The sequence below is a fragment of the Takifugu flavidus genome, chromosome 7 (genome assembly GCF_003711565.1).
Source record: "Takifugu flavidus isolate HTHZ2018 chromosome 7, ASM371156v2, whole genome shotgun sequence".
Classification (NCBI taxonomy): Eukaryota; Metazoa; Chordata; class Actinopteri; order Tetraodontiformes; family Tetraodontidae; genus Takifugu; species Takifugu flavidus.
In genome coordinates, this window is record NC_079526.1 from 6783249 (window position 1) to 6800329 (window position 17081).

The 17081-nt window shown below is 46.2% G+C and overlaps 1 protein-coding gene across 4 annotated transcripts; it reads left to right on the plus strand.

Annotated features, from left to right (window-relative positions):
* The first annotated feature begins 1 nt into the window (after position 1).
* On the plus strand, positions 2-15804 carry zgc:92140 (uncharacterized protein LOC447854 homolog). 4 transcript variants are annotated; one of them, XM_057038295.1, is made up of 6 exons: positions 2-604; positions 7300-7429; positions 11685-11770; positions 12848-12915; positions 13739-13799; positions 14303-14581. In XM_057038295.1, exons 2-6 carry the CDS (start codon positions 7339-7341, stop codon positions 14324-14326), a joined length of 330 nt encoding a protein of 109 aa, XP_056894275.1. In that variant the 5' UTR covers positions 2-604; positions 7300-7338; the 3' UTR covers positions 14327-14581. The 4 variants fall into 4 exon arrangements, with proteins under 4 accessions (XP_056894275.1, XP_056894272.1, XP_056894274.1 ...); XM_057038292.1 differs by lacking the exon at positions 14303-14581 and adding an exon at positions 14588-15804 and having other exon boundaries at positions 28-604; XM_057038294.1 differs by lacking the exon at positions 14303-14581 and adding an exon at positions 14588-15804 and having other exon boundaries at positions 592-838.
* The last annotated feature ends 1277 nt before the right edge of the window (positions 15805-17081 follow it).

Sequence of the window (17081 nt, forward strand, 5' to 3'; positions counted from 1 at the left end):
GACCCTGCATCGCCGTGGTTAAATCGGAAATTTTCTTGTGTAACGTCTGAGCCTATGAAAGCAGATTCCGATTTTCTGGAGTAAATTTGACAAAAGAAGCGTACAAAAGCCACAGACTGTTTTATTACTAATCACCTAGGCTCCTCCAGTAAAAATATTTATTCATTATTACTTACATTCATATTAATTTTTCAACAATCCGAACGGAAACAGTTAAAAGAAGGCACCCAGTAAACGGATTAACCAACTTCATAACAAATTAGAATGTGATCTATAAAGACACACGAGGCGCAGATCGCAGCGGGGCCGTGTTCGATATATCTCATCCCGTTAAAAGGTGACTAACCCTCCCGATTCTATACGTTTAGCAGCCTGGCGCGTGCTCCCGGCGCACACTTGCTCGGGCACTCCTCGGCAAGATGGCTGCATGGCTGCGCGCGATAGTGGCATCCTGATGAAATGACGCAAGCCACAGTTTACGCTCAGTCCTCGAGGCTCCGCGTCCGCGAGCTCTCCAGTCTCCATAGCGCAGATCCCGCCCGACACACAACCGGAAGCCCGACCGGTTAACCTCCAGTGGACCGAGCGGAACCGGTTCGTCTGAGTAAGTCGCAGCGTGAATTTTCTCCTTTAACCGCCGTGTGTCCCGTCGGGGTGGACCAGGCGGCCGTGCGCGGGGGTTTTTCCTCTCTTTTATCCCCTCTTTTGTTGTTGTTTCCTGAATGTTGCTGCAATTAACAGGCGCTTTCTTTCCCCGACGCCGGGCTCGCTGCTGCCGATCCATGGATGTCGCCACTGTTGCTTTATCGCTATTTGTCTTGTTTTCGAATGCGCACAGGTGGGTTCAACGTCTTTTTTTTGAGGGGGGGCGACGTATTTTTAAAGTTTATGTTGACTCGGTTTAAAGAGTGTGTTTAAAAAAAATTCCACACATCCTGGTTGGCTGTGCCTCCCCCTTCGTCCCGCTGCTCCCTCCCCGTCTGCCCCAAAGGCCGTTTTGCCCTGAAGGGGGGGAAAAAAAACCTCTGGGGACGAGAAGCTGGCTGCTCGGTGGGGCTGCTGGCCGGTAACCTTTGTGCAAACGCAACTACTGTGCGTATACACGCACGGGCAACATTTGGACGCCGGCTTCTCTGCCGCTGTCCCCGAGGGGGAACAAAGCGCCCAGTGTCTGCATGTAGCGCAGCTGGATACAGCTGGACTGAGCTTAAACGCCAGGTCAGGACCGAGATCTGTGCTGCTGGCAAATGGCAGGATGGCAGCTTTTTTATTTTTTGTTTTTTGTTTCATGTATTAGGAATTCTCTTCCGGCTCTTTTCCCTCTGTTGTTGTCGGTGTTGGGGTAAAAATAGATACATCTGCAGCCAGGTTTGAAATACTGACCAACTTGAACCCCGTCTTGCTTCCACAGACACCGGAGGACTTGTTAAATTCTGTTTGTTTTAATGCTGGAGGCAGATGTGGTTATTAGCTGCAGAGTTCCACATGTGCAGACTTTGCTGTCTGTGGCTCTGTTGTCTGTGGCTTAGAGCCCTGGTCCTATAGGTTATGATCCTGTGGCAACAATCTTGTGGGCGCAAGTTTCAAGCCACCCCCTCATCTGCCTGCTGCCGTGATCTATTTGTTCATCTTCATGACTCTGCATTGATCTGCATGCTTCACTAACCCACCCCTCAACTGCTTATCACACACAGATTGTGATGTGTGTGTGTGTGTGGTTCCCTACATATGTCAATAATTCCTGTGGTGCATATACTGAAACAGAAGCACGGCACTCCTCCCTGTTTGCCTCTCTTCCTCTATTTGTTCAAGGAAAGAGGATCTATTCTTAGAACCTTTCGCACTGTTATCTTTTTTCTGCGGTAGATGCACCTGTGGACCACTCAAGTCACACTGATTAACCAACAGGTCTCATCAATCAAATGCGTTCCTTTTCCATGGCGACCATGATATTTATTGTGTGGATGGATGGATACGGAGGTATTTCCTCTCTTATGTTGGCCTTTGTGCGTGATGCGTTCCCATGGTGGCATCTTCGGGCCGTCTGGAGTGATGAGTATTGCAGCATTGGAAGCACAAGGCCAGCGCAACACGATACTACCACTGCATCTGTCCGCTTGACTGATGGGACTGATGGAAATCCATGCTAGCAAAGGTTGCACCTTCAACCCCGTGTCCTGTGTCCGGGTTGCAACCGTGTGCCGTCTGTGCCCCCGAGCGCGCTGATGCAGCCTGCAGGCTTCTTCTTTGCTTATCTCTTGTCACACTTTGATGACCTTTTGTTAATCTGCGCAGTGTTTGCTCACCAGACAGAAAGCGTCGGTTTCCCATCGGTGCGGTAGATAAAAAGCTGTCTGGTGGGATTTCTAGGTGGCCTTTTCCTGCCCAGATGATGAGAAGTCCACAAATGGACTGATGACGTCACAAGAGAAGCAGCTCCACCTCCAAAGAAAAGAGCACGCTGTCAATGTTGGATGGTGAAAATGGAAAGATGCCGATCCACCTGTACATGAATGGTGGATTATGTCAAAGTTTGGGAGTCTCAAACCCACATTTAAACTGCAGCACAATTCGGTGTGTAACAGTTAGCTTTGGTCTGGGCTGATTTCAGGCTGTGCAAGACGACCAGCCGTGTCTGCATCTGCTACGTAACCAACATGACGTCTTTGCCCTGTGACTCACAATCGGGGTGTAGCTTGCTGGCAAATGAAACAAAAAGAAGATAACTCAAAGACGTAAAGCATGCAGGAGCTATTTATTCAAATGAAAACACAGCGCTGCGTCTTTCTGTCTCGCATCGAGACAGTATAAAGCTATAACCAGTGTTCCGAGAATGTCTTGAAAATCCTATAAAATTCATCATTATTCTGTTGCTGGGAAAGTGAAAAGCAGGAAAGTGAAAGGAGCTTTGTGCCTGCATAATGTGATTACACAATTGATAATTATTTTTAACCCATCTTGTCAAGATTATGATTACCTCTGCCATACTTGAGCAGCCCCACTGAGCATTGAGTTTATAATGGATTTTGTCCTTCGGAGAAAGAGCAGTTAAAAATTCTGTTAAATGACAAAATGTAAAATGAAAGATTGTGGTGTGGCGTGCGCCTGTAGCCATGTTGCTGGCGATGTCACGCAGAGCCACGAGACATGGGCTCACCTCCAGCACGATGGTCAACAATTCCGTGGTTTTCATTCACAAACATGGACCTGAAAGATCCTTTGTCAATGATCCTGCTGCCTGCTTTCCGATTAGTGTGGGATTGGGCATAATTTCCCACCGTGGAGGTAATTTTAATAAATATTAATGATGCTATTGTTTCATTTATTTGCAATTCAGATGTTATAGAATTGAGAGAATAACAGAGTTTGACCTTGTGCAGCTGCTTCGTCGGCCCGGGCCTTTTTATCAGGTGTCTGTTGGTCAATGTGATGAACAAGCATTCACTCGTGCGCCCTCGACTTGGACACGCTGGCGTGAACCACATTGCCCAACGCCTTTTCTTGGTCCGCAGTCGTGCTTTTGCAGGTGCTTATTTAGCTTAACATCTGGGCACCTTTCAGTTGCAGGTTTAACTACGCGGGGAAGTCGCAGTGCCGCCAAAACATTCGTCACTTTCTGGTTGTCTTCATTCGTTTCACGGGCAGAATCTCCAGAGTTTGGCCTCATTTCTGGTCGGGCACTGCTGAGGGCAGAACATAATACGGTAGACTATTGTGTGGAATGAAACGGGCATGACTTGGCTCATTTAGAGAATCTGTCTCGCTCCTCTTAAGAAAGCAGCATGACTGTAGATTGATAATGGGCCTTGCAGGAGACATTTTATCCTGCAGCCTGGTCTCTTTCAGGTGGAACAATCTTTTTTTTGTATGGCTTGTTTGGACCTTCGCAAAAATGGGCTTCGGTACAGATTTCAATTAGATGCTGTTGGTCTCTGAGGAGGCTCTTATCTTTCCAGTCAATTCTTTCATTCCTTTCTCATCACATGTGTCTAACAGGAAATAGCAAGGACCTTGCAGACATTTGCAGCTAAGCATGAGTTACAGAGATGGCTTCGTGTCCCTCTTTATGCTTCCAATACTTCACCGTGTTTAAGAGCTGCTCTGCACGGCTGCATGTCTCTGGCTGCAGAACAGAGGAGTTCCTGTAAGCTCGTTCCCCACCCTGCACCCTATCCATCCTCCTCTGACCACGTGTCAGCCCCATTGCAACAGAAAAAATATTGAGCAGATGGCGTGAGAGAAAGAAGACATGTATAGTTGAAGCAACCTTTGCAATCTGGTAGCGTGTTGGCTCAACCTCTCGGGCTTGTCGGGCTGATTGAATGCCTGAGCTGGGAGCCTTGGAGAGGTGCTGCATTTGCTGCCTGGTAAGAGTAAATATTATGGTGTGTTGGCCAGGAGCAGCACGCACACTCTGTTTTGTCACAGAGGAAAGGACAAGTTAGACACACAACAGTATATCTTACAGCCATAAAGACACTTCAGATATACACAGTATTTTGCTTTTAAAGGGTCTGGCAGAACGTTGCTCAGCTGCGTGACGCAGCCAAGAGTCATCTTCCTCTCTGTCGCAGGTAGAGCGTCTCTCCGTGAGGTCATCGCTTCCCCACCCATCCTCATTTTTTTTCCAGGAAAGCTGAATCAGTCACACACGCTAGTAATGTATTAACAGCCTGATGGTAATGTGTCATGGAGGAGCACATTAGAATCCACCCCCCATTCCCCGCCTGCACCTCCCTGCAGCGTTTCTCTCTCTTCCCCCTGTGCTCAGCCAGTTTTTCAGGCTCTTTTATTTGCTCTCTGCCTCTGGCACAACCCTGTTTTGAGAAATCACCTTTGCACCACGCACTGCTCAGCCCATGCGCGGCACGTGTTTATGCAAGCGCATGTGCTTGCGTCCCCCGTTTAAGTTCCTCCTTTGACAAACGGACTCGCTGAAGAGGGTTATTCACACACTTCAGAGCAGATTACGTCCCACCTCCCTGCGTACAGGCACAGACAAGTCCGCAGGTTTGCCAAATCATACTCTGCTGCAGGGGCTGGTCCTCTGCCACGTGTTGACTTCCCATTTTGGCCTTCACGCTTCACATGGTTGGCTCTTGGCCTATCGTTTCTGATGCCTATTTAAACATTGCCAGATATGATGCAAGTTTAGCCAGAAATATGGCCACAACCTGCACATCACAGCATTATTTTGTCTTCGCCGTCACAACTAGTTTGGCCCAGTAACACTCAGGCCTGTGCAACGCCTCACTGTGGTGGAGCATTTGGTACTGGGCGTCTCTCTGGGGTGGTGCTCATCAAAACCCTGCCAAAGCTAAATGTGCATGCAGTGACCTCAGTCAAACAACTGGGGTTCATCCTAAAATTGTCTGTTCCACATCTCTGGATTGTGAGCAGTTTAGCAGCTGTACATAGGTTACATGGGTTAACCATGCCATTACATGGGTTAACCATGCCATTACATGGGTTAACCATGCATCCTGATGCACAGATTCACTCGGCCTGTGGCTGTGCTCTCGAAAGCATAGCTCTATTTTTAGTCTTCTCCTGCTCATTTTGATGTTTCTATACAAATCAACCAGCCTACACACTCGAGACCCTTTGAACCTAAATTTAATCAAGGCTGCTCTCGTTTCTGTGTGGATTTCCTTCAGAGGCAGCAGAAGGGATTCTCTTTGTTTTGCCTGCTTTTCTACCTTTTATCGGCCTTCTTACACCTTTCTGCCTCATGCTGCTCCCAGCCTCTGACGGGTAACATCTGCGGAGTTTCTCAGCTCGTGTTTAAAGCAGCTCAGGTTAGGCTGCATGAGATCACTTACGAACCTCTGGAGTGTCTCTATGAGACCGCTCTGCAACCATCCAGCTGTGCACGTCTCTGTGGCTGTAAAAGTGTGTTTGCCCTGACTGACTTGTTCCCAGCCTGTCTGCACTCTAGACGTCCCTCGCTCTGAACGTACACCCCCCCCCCCAGCATAATAATGAATAAATAAGTTATAGGAATTTCAGTGTTCTTCATGTTGCTCCTGCATGCTGGTGACACCGAGCTGGGAGATGCAGCAGTGGTTGTGGCTGTGATACCGATGGATATAAAGGCTGCACTACCTGAGCGGCTTCTGTGGGGGGCAGATACCAGCCCATGCTACCACCAGAGATGAGGCTGGTGGAAAATTACAAAACCATCCTAGAATCAGTAGAAACGGCAAGAGGAAAACGACCTGCTCTTTGCTTCTTTTTGCTAGTGAAATTTTTCATCATGATTGCTTCCCAACATGTTTATACCCCAGAAGTGTGATTGACTCCCCTTATTACTTTTTTTCTTCTCACAGTGTATTTTAAATGGCCAATTTTTCACGGTGCAATGAAACCAAAAACAAAACCAAGGGGGAAAAAACCATAGACAGACAGTGACGGTGCAGTTTAGGCCGTTTGAGCTTAGATTTCTGTATATACACATATAATCACAATCTGACATGAGTCAGCTGAAGTCTAAACGTGTGAATGAACAGTGCCATCATCAGAAAATCATTGGGACCACGTGGAAGCAGTTGGTAATGCTCTAATAAAGCTCCACACTCTCACATTTTTATGTTCCACCGTTTCCTTTCACCATTGTACCCCACCTACAACAGTACCCTCTTCCATTTTTAGCACTTTTGGTTCCCACCAGTAGCCACCCCCACCGCCCTGTTGTCTCGTGTGTGTGTGTGTGGTGTGTGTGTGTGTGTGTGGTGTGTGTGTGTGTGGTCACCAGCAGTCGGATGGCTTCTGTCGAAGACAACATATGGCATGTGTGAGTGACACAGACTGTTGTATAACGCTTGTGACAGCGTGCGTGATTGACTGACAGTGATGCTCTCGGTCTGCCTGGAATCAGCTGTCCCTTTTTCCCGGAATAATTATAAAGTGTCACATTTATTTTAGTCCATCACTTGCAACGATTAGATGTGTCTAAAGGATGCTTTTTTTCCCGAAGGTTTATTCAAAACTGTTAGCAGGTTCTATGTATGAAACATATTATTTCACTTATTATTTAGGCAGATTGTAGAGAGTCTTAAGATGTGATAATGAGATCAAACAATAAGCTTTGGTTTCTGCATTAAATGTAATGTGTAAGTACGTTTCCTAGCTTGGCCAGGACTTGCAAAGTCAAGGGATTTGGATCCATATAATCTAATTACTATAATGAGTGGAGTGGATCTGGAGCGGTCCTGCCCAGAACCTCATCGCTTAACTGAAAGAATACAGGAACGATTCCGCTTCTCATTTTGTGACCATTTTTCTTCTGTCCTGAAACAGGTGAGAGTGCGATGAGGAGGGGCTTCAGAGAGTGAGGCCATGGGCTGCACCTCGGCCAAGCAGGTGTCGGCCGTGCCCAACGATGAGGAGGGACGTGGCAAGGCCTACAGCAACGGCGACCTCTATGCCGGTCAGCATGCACACGCACGCACGCACGCACACACCACACATGTCAATAAAAGCTTCACAGCTCCCCTTCGCTCTGTTAATTGCTCAGCTCCGACCCGTCGCCCCTTCTGTTCTCTCGATATATTGTCTTCATTACGATTCCGAGGCCTCTGGCGGAGCGTTCACTTCCCTTTTTCAAACCATTGCTGTCAACTCCAGATTTTTATTAGTCGTCGACATTGACAGTCCATGTAAGAGAGGGAAGTAACAGTTGCTCACACGGGAGAGTTGAACTGTTCTTCAGTGTTTATTTCCATTTTGCTTCAGATGGTAGTGAACGCCAGTCCTCTGGGAGCCCTATAGTGACCAGCCTGCCACCATCTCTCACAAGAGATTTCCAGGCTCCAGGAATTAAGTAGTTCATCTTTTAATTGTCATCTAGTGTCGACTGGCGATTTGATCCCAGCTCGTGCCGCTTTTCGTGTGTGTTGGGCAGGATTTAGATCCCCAGTGTTGCTCCAAATAAGAGCAAAAGTGTCAAATTGAGCGGCACTTGCTACGATTTTTTTTTAAGAATGGAATGAAAATAGACATCCCCCAGCGGTTGGTTTTAATCTAGATCTTTATCAAAAACACCCAGACTGTTGCGCAATAAGGGGCACAAATGAGGGTGAAAGCTAGCGAAAGAGAGCACTGATGGGTGCTAGAAAGATTAACAGGGATTAAGAATTAAGAGCAACACACTGGTGTAGCTGCACCGGGGCAGATTGAGGCGACAGATGATGACGCTTCATACCACTCTCCATTTCTCCTCCTCTCCCCCGTCTTTCTGTGGGTTTTTATTGTTCTTTTACTGTTCTTCCTCCCCGCTCCTCGCTTACTGTCCCCGTGGCCGCTCTGGTCTCACGTCTCATTTCCCTTCTCGTCTCTTAAGTGGCGACTGAACGCGGCAGGAAATGAGAGGGCGAGATGGGAGAATTGGAGCGTTTTCCTGGAGAGAGGAAGGGAGGATGATGTGTGACACTGCTCATATTCCTCTTTCCTTCTCTCTCCTCTTAGTCTGTGGTCTGCTTAGATTGTCTTTTCCTTTCCTCTCACCCTTCACTCTCTGTCTCCTCTCTCCCTCTTCCTCTCCCAGTGTTTCTTTTCCGCCCATCTCTGGCACAACATGAGGTCAAAGCCTTTTGTCCTTTCAGTCTCCCTTCCTCTTTCCTGTATTATTTCTAATATCCATCCATGTCTTGACTATTATCTTAATTAATACTTTAGTTATTGGTAAAGATATATTAACGATTACAGGAGCAGGAGAGTCTCTCAGATCTTCATCTCCCCACCTGTACCATATCAATTCATTGTCTCAATATAAGTCTCCCTCACACCCATGTATTTATATTGGTTAACTCCTGCTTCAGTTATCAAACCCCCACATGCTGCTCTGCATTCTCCTCCAGAGCTTTTTTTCTGCAGCATTCAGACATGACTAACCTCCTCCAGGAAGCTGCAAGATGCAAAAAAAAGACTGTGTGTCTGTCCACTGAGCGGAGTGAACCCTTATCCTCTTTTTCTGGGGTGATTCTGCTGTCTCTCAGGCAGTGTGGAGTCTTTTCCCCCCACTTCTCACATCAGGGCATCAGATTGAGATCGATCAACTGCAGATGGTTCCATGCAGTCGCGCTCACATGTGCTTAAGTTGCATTTAGTGTGGGAGTTAGTCCACGCTGATCGCCTTTCAACAGATTGCCTGTGTGTGTGTGTGTGTGTGTCCCAGATACTGTGGCTGCCTGCACCCCCACCCACCCCCGACCCCGCCCCCCCTCCTCTCGGTCGCTCGCACACAATAACCGGAAAAGTCTGAGCTCCTTTACACAAACACTGACGGCTGAAGAGGGGAAAATAGCAACACTCTCCACAACACCGCGCAATTGATGTGTGCAATAATCCCAGTCGGAGGTGATCGGAGGGGAGGCGGCGTGTGTTGTTGTGTTTTGAAGGTGCGTCCTTCTGAGGAAGCCAGCCTAGATTTCTCTGCAAATCGTGTCAGTTTCATGGAAAAGAACAGAACGGAGTCGGTGTGTTCTATTTCACCTTGTAATTGAAACGTTTCAAAACTAAAACATATTTAATCTTGACCTATCGATGGGTCTTGGCATCATGTTCAATATGTTAGCGTGGACACATCAGGAAGGGCAAAATGACATTTTGGCCTGGGGACAGGCTGACACAGAACTGAGCATACACACATCCGTGTACTGCTATGTTTGTGAGGACTTTTATTAATATAATTCATTCTACAGTCTTTTACCTGTCCATCACAACTAAAAGTCTAACCTAAATTTCACATAAACCCAGTACCTGAACCTTTAAACCGAGACTAAACTCTCAGACATTTAGAGCTTATAAGGGAAATAATGTCCTCATGTTGTAGGCAAAATGTGTATTTTTGTCCCCGCTATCAAACATTACGTGCACAGCAGACATGAATGTCTCACCACCCTTGCATAAGATGACAAAGCTGCAGAATCAATGACTCAGCCGTAATAGAAACACACGCACGCACCATAACTCGGTATCTTAAGGTCAGCACATAGCACAAGCCTTTAATCAGAGATGAGAAAGAAGCCCACATCTCAGAAATCCTTTCCTCTCAAAATAGTTGTGCTATTTCATCTGCCTCTAGCTATCGCTCCCCCCTCCCTCACGTTCTTTCCAAGTCTGCCACCGGCGTGATGGAGCCCTCTTTTCTTTTGATAGTGAACGCAACACACACACATTCAACGTGCTCTTTGGGTCACGAGTTTAATAAACTTCATATTAAACCCCAATTTTCACTTGTCGGTGCGTCTGTACTCGCAGCACTGTGATCAGGATTTACTAATAACCTGTTAGAATGCAACATATCCTTTCAGTTCTATTTTGCTCAAGTGCTCCTAGGGAAACCTGCATCTCCGTGAAAAACATGTCACATTACTTTTAATATACTATATGTAGATGGTAGTGGTCACATGAGCCGCGCGTACGGGCCCTTTATACTGTTTCCTGCCCAAGCTCCATAAAAACTGCTTGTTTATCCTGCACATCTTGACTTGATGAACCCGTGTAGTGTTCCAGAACCATTTGTGTGTGAGTTGGCATGTTCAGACGGGAGCTGCTGCACTTCCACTTGTTTACATTCCTGACGCTAACAGTAGAAAAGCACTTGGAGCTTGGATTGATTTCATGGGTGCACGAGTAAAATGGAGACACACTGGGGATCAATCTTTCTCTCTCTGTCTCTCTATCTCGCTCTCTCTCAGCTGCGTGACAGGCAGCTGATAGGGTTAGTGCAAAATACAAGTGCACTAGAGAAGGTGTGTGTGCGTGCACGTGTGTGTACTCAGCTGCTTTATCAGTAAAATGTTTACCTCAGCAGAAGTGCCAGTGCGATTGTATTGTTCTGCGCAGGGCTTGTTGGGTTTTATGTTTCATTTGCTCTCATTAAACTCATGATAACTCCTATCATTCGTTGCCATGATTTATACCTCACCCCCAGCTCGCTGTACACACCCCACATAAATGCTCGTATGCCGTTAGAGGTCACGTTGTGGTCATGATAATGTTTAGATTTTGTGTGGAGCTTTATTTACTGCATATAACTGCTTCAGTGCTTCACTTACAGTGCTTCATTTTAAGGTGCCACCAGCCAGAGAGGACTGCATTGATTATTTATTATTGATTATTTAATGCAAAAATATTACAATGAATGTGTCAGCACTGGGATTTATACCTCCAGGGCATTATGTTTATTATAGATTAGATTCTCTGGGCTGTCTGTGTATCTTAGAAAGTGTGGAACTGATCGGTAATCCTCCAATCTCACTCATCCGTCTCCTTTGATTTCCTCTCCTCTGTCTCCTGCTCTACTTCCCATACACTTGCGCTCCCTCTCACTGTCTCCAACTCCTTGTTTCGTCTGTTTCCCGATGAGCTGCCATACCTAAATTGGAAAGGAGTGAGCCATTGTGTTGCTCCGTATACCTCAGCTGTCATGTCCGCTCTGTAAAACTGTGCATCAGGTTGTAGTTATCGGATTATCTCGGATAAATTCCAACTTAAATCAATTCTGCAGCCACAGGTGATGTCGACCTAATGCAATGAAAGGACTGTAAATCTGCAGCGACTGAAATCATTTTCATTTTGCAGCGTAGTTGGAGACGGGCAGGATGAAGGGAAGGACGTCTCTTTCTTCTTATTGTCGCTTATTTCCCTCCTTTAACCGCACTCTTATCTCCCTCCCTCAGATGAATACAAGATGAAGGGAGTGGAGGAGGTGAAGTACATGAGAGGGGAAGAAAACCGAGTGAACGCACGCAACCAGGAGAACCTGGTGAGACACCCTGACAGCCCGTCATCCGCACACAGACTCGGGCTTTTTCCTGACAGTTCGTCAGCTCATGCGAAAGCACTCGCGTCTGCACCAAAGGCGGGTCCTTAAGCCTCACATATAAACACTTATTCTCTCGTGCACATCCACACACAAAGACATGCCTCACACGCAGGTAGCAACAACTCGCCGGCATGTATGGAATGCGAGGGGCTGATCACTCGGCTGGTTTGACCCAGGTCTTCAAAGCCTGTGCTATGAAACAGTGGGACGAAATTGCCGCATTATCTCCAAAGCAATTCTCTACCTTGTCAAATAAATAATCCGACTCGCCATCTTGGGTTGATATTTTGGCTCCTGGCTCCAAAAGATGCATATTTGCATCATTTCTGGCTCAATAAATGGTTAAAGTGTGATAGCGTGAAATGGGGAGTTATTAAATCAGGTCAGCCAGCCCGGGGTCTCTGCCAGCAGTGGTGGGGGAATCAACGCAGCTATGAATGCTAATTAAAAATGTAAGCAGCACCACACTGCCTTTAATTTATATCACGGCGGCCCAAGTATCAGCCTGCAAACAGAGTATCACCTCTTCCTGTGAAATGCAAATCCATATCAGCACAACAGTTCAGTGAACTCCCTCTGCTGAGCGGCGTCAGCTGACTTGTGTTTTCTATTTCCTGGATGCGGTAAACACGCAGCGTGACCTTTTTATTAAGCAGGTTGCGAAACCCTTTTCCGTCAAACAGAAACAGATGTTTTCTTTGACGGTGTGTATTGTATGAATGTCATGAAAGGAGAGTCCTGGTGTGCCACGAGAAGAATTTTTGCACAATCAGCCGACGCTCCGGTGTCATGAAGCAGTCAGAGGAGTGCTTGTTTCTCTCCTCTTGTCGGTGCTGTAGTTGGTTTTTGTTAAGAGGAATTCACCCCGATGATGAAGACGGCAGGTTACGTCAATTTGGCTGGAAATGACGCAATATTTCCTGCAGAACATTACACACAAAGACATCACCCTTGTAGCAGTTGTATTTAGACGTCCCAGCTGGGAGAGGACACACTTTAATAGTGTGTGTTTTTCAGGAGAAGAGCCATGTGCAGTATCGGGGCAAGCCACAGAAGGAGGTGGCTGCAGCAAACATCAAGTCTAAGTAAGCAGCCGGCAGCCTTGACAATAACTGTAAACGCTCTGTTATTCAACCGACGGGATTATGGGAGTTGCAGAGAGAGATCGTCTCAAGAATATAATGACTATAAATGGCACTTTGCAAAAACCAAAATAGTAAAATGCAAAGTCTCCTCACGAAAGCAAACACCAGGTTGGATCTTTAATTGGTATCCATTTTATTTCCACATCAGCAGACAGAAGGTGAAGGTCTGCATGTGTTGTAACTAACTGAGGGCACTGGGGTCAGAGGACAGATATGACCTCAGATAAACCCCCCTCCATTATGACCTAACTGATCATGTTTAACTTCAACCATCTGTAATTCATTAAAATAATATAGAGAAACTATGATTATCCTGCTTTCATACAAACAATTCCAGATTCCTAAGATTAGCCGGGACAACTGGGACATCCCTTCTTAATCCCATGTTTTGTGCCGTGTCCCACATTTTGAGGCATTATGTTTATTACCCAGTGTTTGTAAGATGGCTGCGTGTCTCTGTGCAGTTACACACAGCAGTTACGTAGATGACAGAAATGAAACTAGCCTTTCACATACTGGCCGCTTTTTGCTGGCATTCTGATTATACGCTTGATAAAAATAATCATTTCAGTTCCTTCAGAGCATCACAGTTCTGAATTTCTCACACTGCTGTGAGGAATGTGGGTGCGTGTGTGTTCGTGCGCGCGTGTGTTGCTTTGTTTGTGTAGTGTAGGGGTGTAATGGAAAATTCTCATGATGTGTTCACTGCCTCCCCTCTCCTCCTCGTCTCTGACTTCCTCTCTCCCTCCTCCTCCTTCCTCAGCATTCACACGTCGGAGAGCCAGCAGGAATTTTTCAGGATGCTGGATGAGAAGATTGAGAAGGTGAGGAGGCGTGTTTCACGTTAAAAGAGATGGAGTGAATATGAGGGTATGAACACTGTCACTCTGGAAAAGAGTTCAGCAGAGCTGAGGGGGAGGAACTGGCCTCTTGTTCCTCTTCAGCCTCAGCAGCTCTTCTGATTGAAGTAACTGACAGTTACGTGATATATTTCAGTCTTTGCAAGTCCTGCAGATGAAGCCTGGTTATCACAAGTGAAGACCCAACTGTGGTTTGAAACTGAATTAAAATTAAATGATTTTTGTTTTCCACAATATTCTCTTCAGCTCCTCTCATTAAGCTGTTGTTCCTGCTGACTAACAGGCTAGCTTTAGATGCCAAAGATGCTGCAAAGCCCTTTTTTACCCAAGTAATGTCCTCAGATGCTGTTTCCATTTGTTTGTGATGTAATCAAATGTTATAAAATGCTGAATATTGGCCTTTGGACTCAGTATACCACACTTGGCGTGTGATCACATCCCAATAAATGTGTCCTTGATGATTACAGAATGCACAAATAATTGTTATCTGAGTGCTGGAGTCGGCAGCACACGCTGATTTGGGATTGAGTGCTGCCGCTGTGTGTGAGATGATGGAGAGACGAGGAGAGTGTGACGGTTTGTTGGTGGCTGTGGAGCCGGCCCACCTGTCGGCCTCATCCTTTAGCTGCATAAAGGTGGTTTGTTGTGGGGGGAGACAAGCTTGACTCAAAGCTGGCTGCTTTTGAATGTATGTGGAACTGATCAGAGTAGAAAAGAAGAAATGGAAATGATGCACGTGTCTTTCCCTGCAGGGGCGAGACTACTGCTCAGAGGGGGAGGAGGAAGATGGGACATAGCACAGAGGCCCCCGAGGATTTCCCCCACATTCTGTGTGTGTGTGTGTGTGTGCGTGTGTGGAACTACAAGTGTATAGATGTGTGCCTGAGAGGGAGATTTAATCAGTGTTCTGCATAAGTGTGTGTGTGTGTGTGTGTGGAAGTACAAGTGTATAGATGTGTGCCTGAGAGGGAGATTTAATCAGTGTTCTGCATAAGTGTGTGTGTGTGTGTGTGTGATTTTGAATGTATGGCAAAGATAGTATTTTAACCAAAAGGAAAATGTATATGTGCGAGAAAGGAGGAGAGAATGGATAAAGGACCCTTTCTACAGAGACTACACAGCCCTCCTCTTCACTCTTCACCCCGGGAGCAGATGAGTGGACGTGGCAACACGACAGTGGGACGGAGAGATGGAGGATATGACGTCTCACACCAGTGGGGGTCATACAGTATCATTTCCTCATGAAACTTCTCATCTCTCCTGTGCATCTGCACTTCCTGATCATTCCACCCCCCCCTCATAAAGAACTCACAAATACTGATGCCAAGCAAGGACAAATGTCTCTGCGGTGGCAGGTTGGATCAATGGGAGCCTGAGGGGGGGCGATGGTGAGAGCGGAAATGGAATCACACAACAGCAACAAACTTTTGGGCTTGCTCAGAAACACAGAAGGTCTTGGAGAACGGATGAGAGAAGAGGAAAGAATGAGAAATATGTGATATTTTAATAAGAGATATCAAGGAAGGAGCTGGTGATTTAGAGACTCCTGCCTTCTGAAGTCAGAGACTTTTTTTAATTGTGTTCCACAGCCAGTTGTTCAGGTTGTTTTTCTTGTCTTTCTGAGGCTCTTTTCTGTGTTTTTACTTTTGGCTTTGTTTTTAACGTATTAGCATCGTCCCTCAATTCATTACCATTGTCATATCCTGCAGGTGGCAAACTAAAGCTGCGTTAGTTGACAGTATCTGTGTCTTAAGCTGTTCCATTTTCTTCATATGACATCACTTCGCTGCTCCTAGATGGATCAACGTATTAACACCAAAACCTCCACATATCCATAGAATCGGACCGAGTCCCTGCAGAGGATGCACAGTTGCCATGTAGACACAGAGCTGACTTTGGTTGTCATCTTTACTTGATACTTCCTGTTGTATTATTTTGAATACATTTTCTATTAAAAATTTAAAACTAAGCTATTAATCTAGACGTCCTTGTTGGTGTATGTGAAAACTAACCCAAACTCTATTGGTGGGGACCATGATTGATTCAGAGCTGCAGAGCAGTGACCTGCCACCTACTGGTACGATCAGAGTACTGCACCCCGCATGGACTCATCAATCACCAGTAAATAAAATGTTGGTAAGGCATATTTTTCCACATAATTGTAAGAAAAAATACTTAAAGAAGTTTTTTATTAGCTATCAAATTAAAATGGCAATGTGGAGCCAATTATTCAATCAGATCCAGATATTTAAATACATTTATTTCAATGGAAAGTTTCAAATGCATATGAAAAATTAAGCTGCAAAAAGGGAAACTAGACGCTTAGAGCTGTCAAAGTGGCGTACATGTGGGAGCTAACTATGTTCCAGATGCAATGATCTAAACAGGCCTACCTCGGGGGCTGTTTTGGCACATCTCAAACATGCAACAAGAATGATGAACCCACTGCAAAAGCTGTTGAAAATCCAAACCCACTGAGCTCAAAAGGAGCCACTGAGATCGATCCTGGCCTTGTATGTCAGTATTGCTTATTTTATGGCATTCATATTCCTATATATATGCAGGCAATAAGATATCAGCTCAAATGTTCTTGCTACTTTGCCACAGACACTAATTAGGACGAGGAAATATCAGCCAAGTATCTTGATGAGTAAGGGTTGTTCAGTAGTTCCCACAGTCGAGTGACGGGAATTTTGCTGCTGAAACTACAGTTTTTCTGTGTGTTTTTTAACCACAGAGAACTGACTCAATTCCTGCTGCTGAGCTCCAGCTAATGTGCTCCCTCTGGGTGTGGATGCCACAGTGCTCTGAGTGAGTGTCAGCGGCTAAGTTAATTTCCACATTATGAACGAATAGTCGTGACCTCACCGCTTCTTCTCTGCTCAAGTGTGTGTGTGTTTCTATCTCTGACACACGAATGCACACTCCTTTACCTCAGATGACTCACTTCCAGGGGGCATATAAGGTCACAATCTGCAGCCACCGTGCACCATCAGCGGCATGAAAAGGACTCTGGGGGGCCAGTGTTGGCACCGAGGCTCTCCTGCACGGGGAAATATACGCAAACAGAGAGGTGGGGTGGGAGGGAGGAGGCGGCTGTTGCCCGTTAACCTCAGACAGGAATATGGGCATGAGAATGTTCTTTCCACCCTGACGCAAGTGCCAATAAAGAACCCAGTCCTCCCTCCTCAGTGTGCGAGTCTTCATTAAGGTACAACGTGTTCCTGGCTGCAGCATCTCCAACCA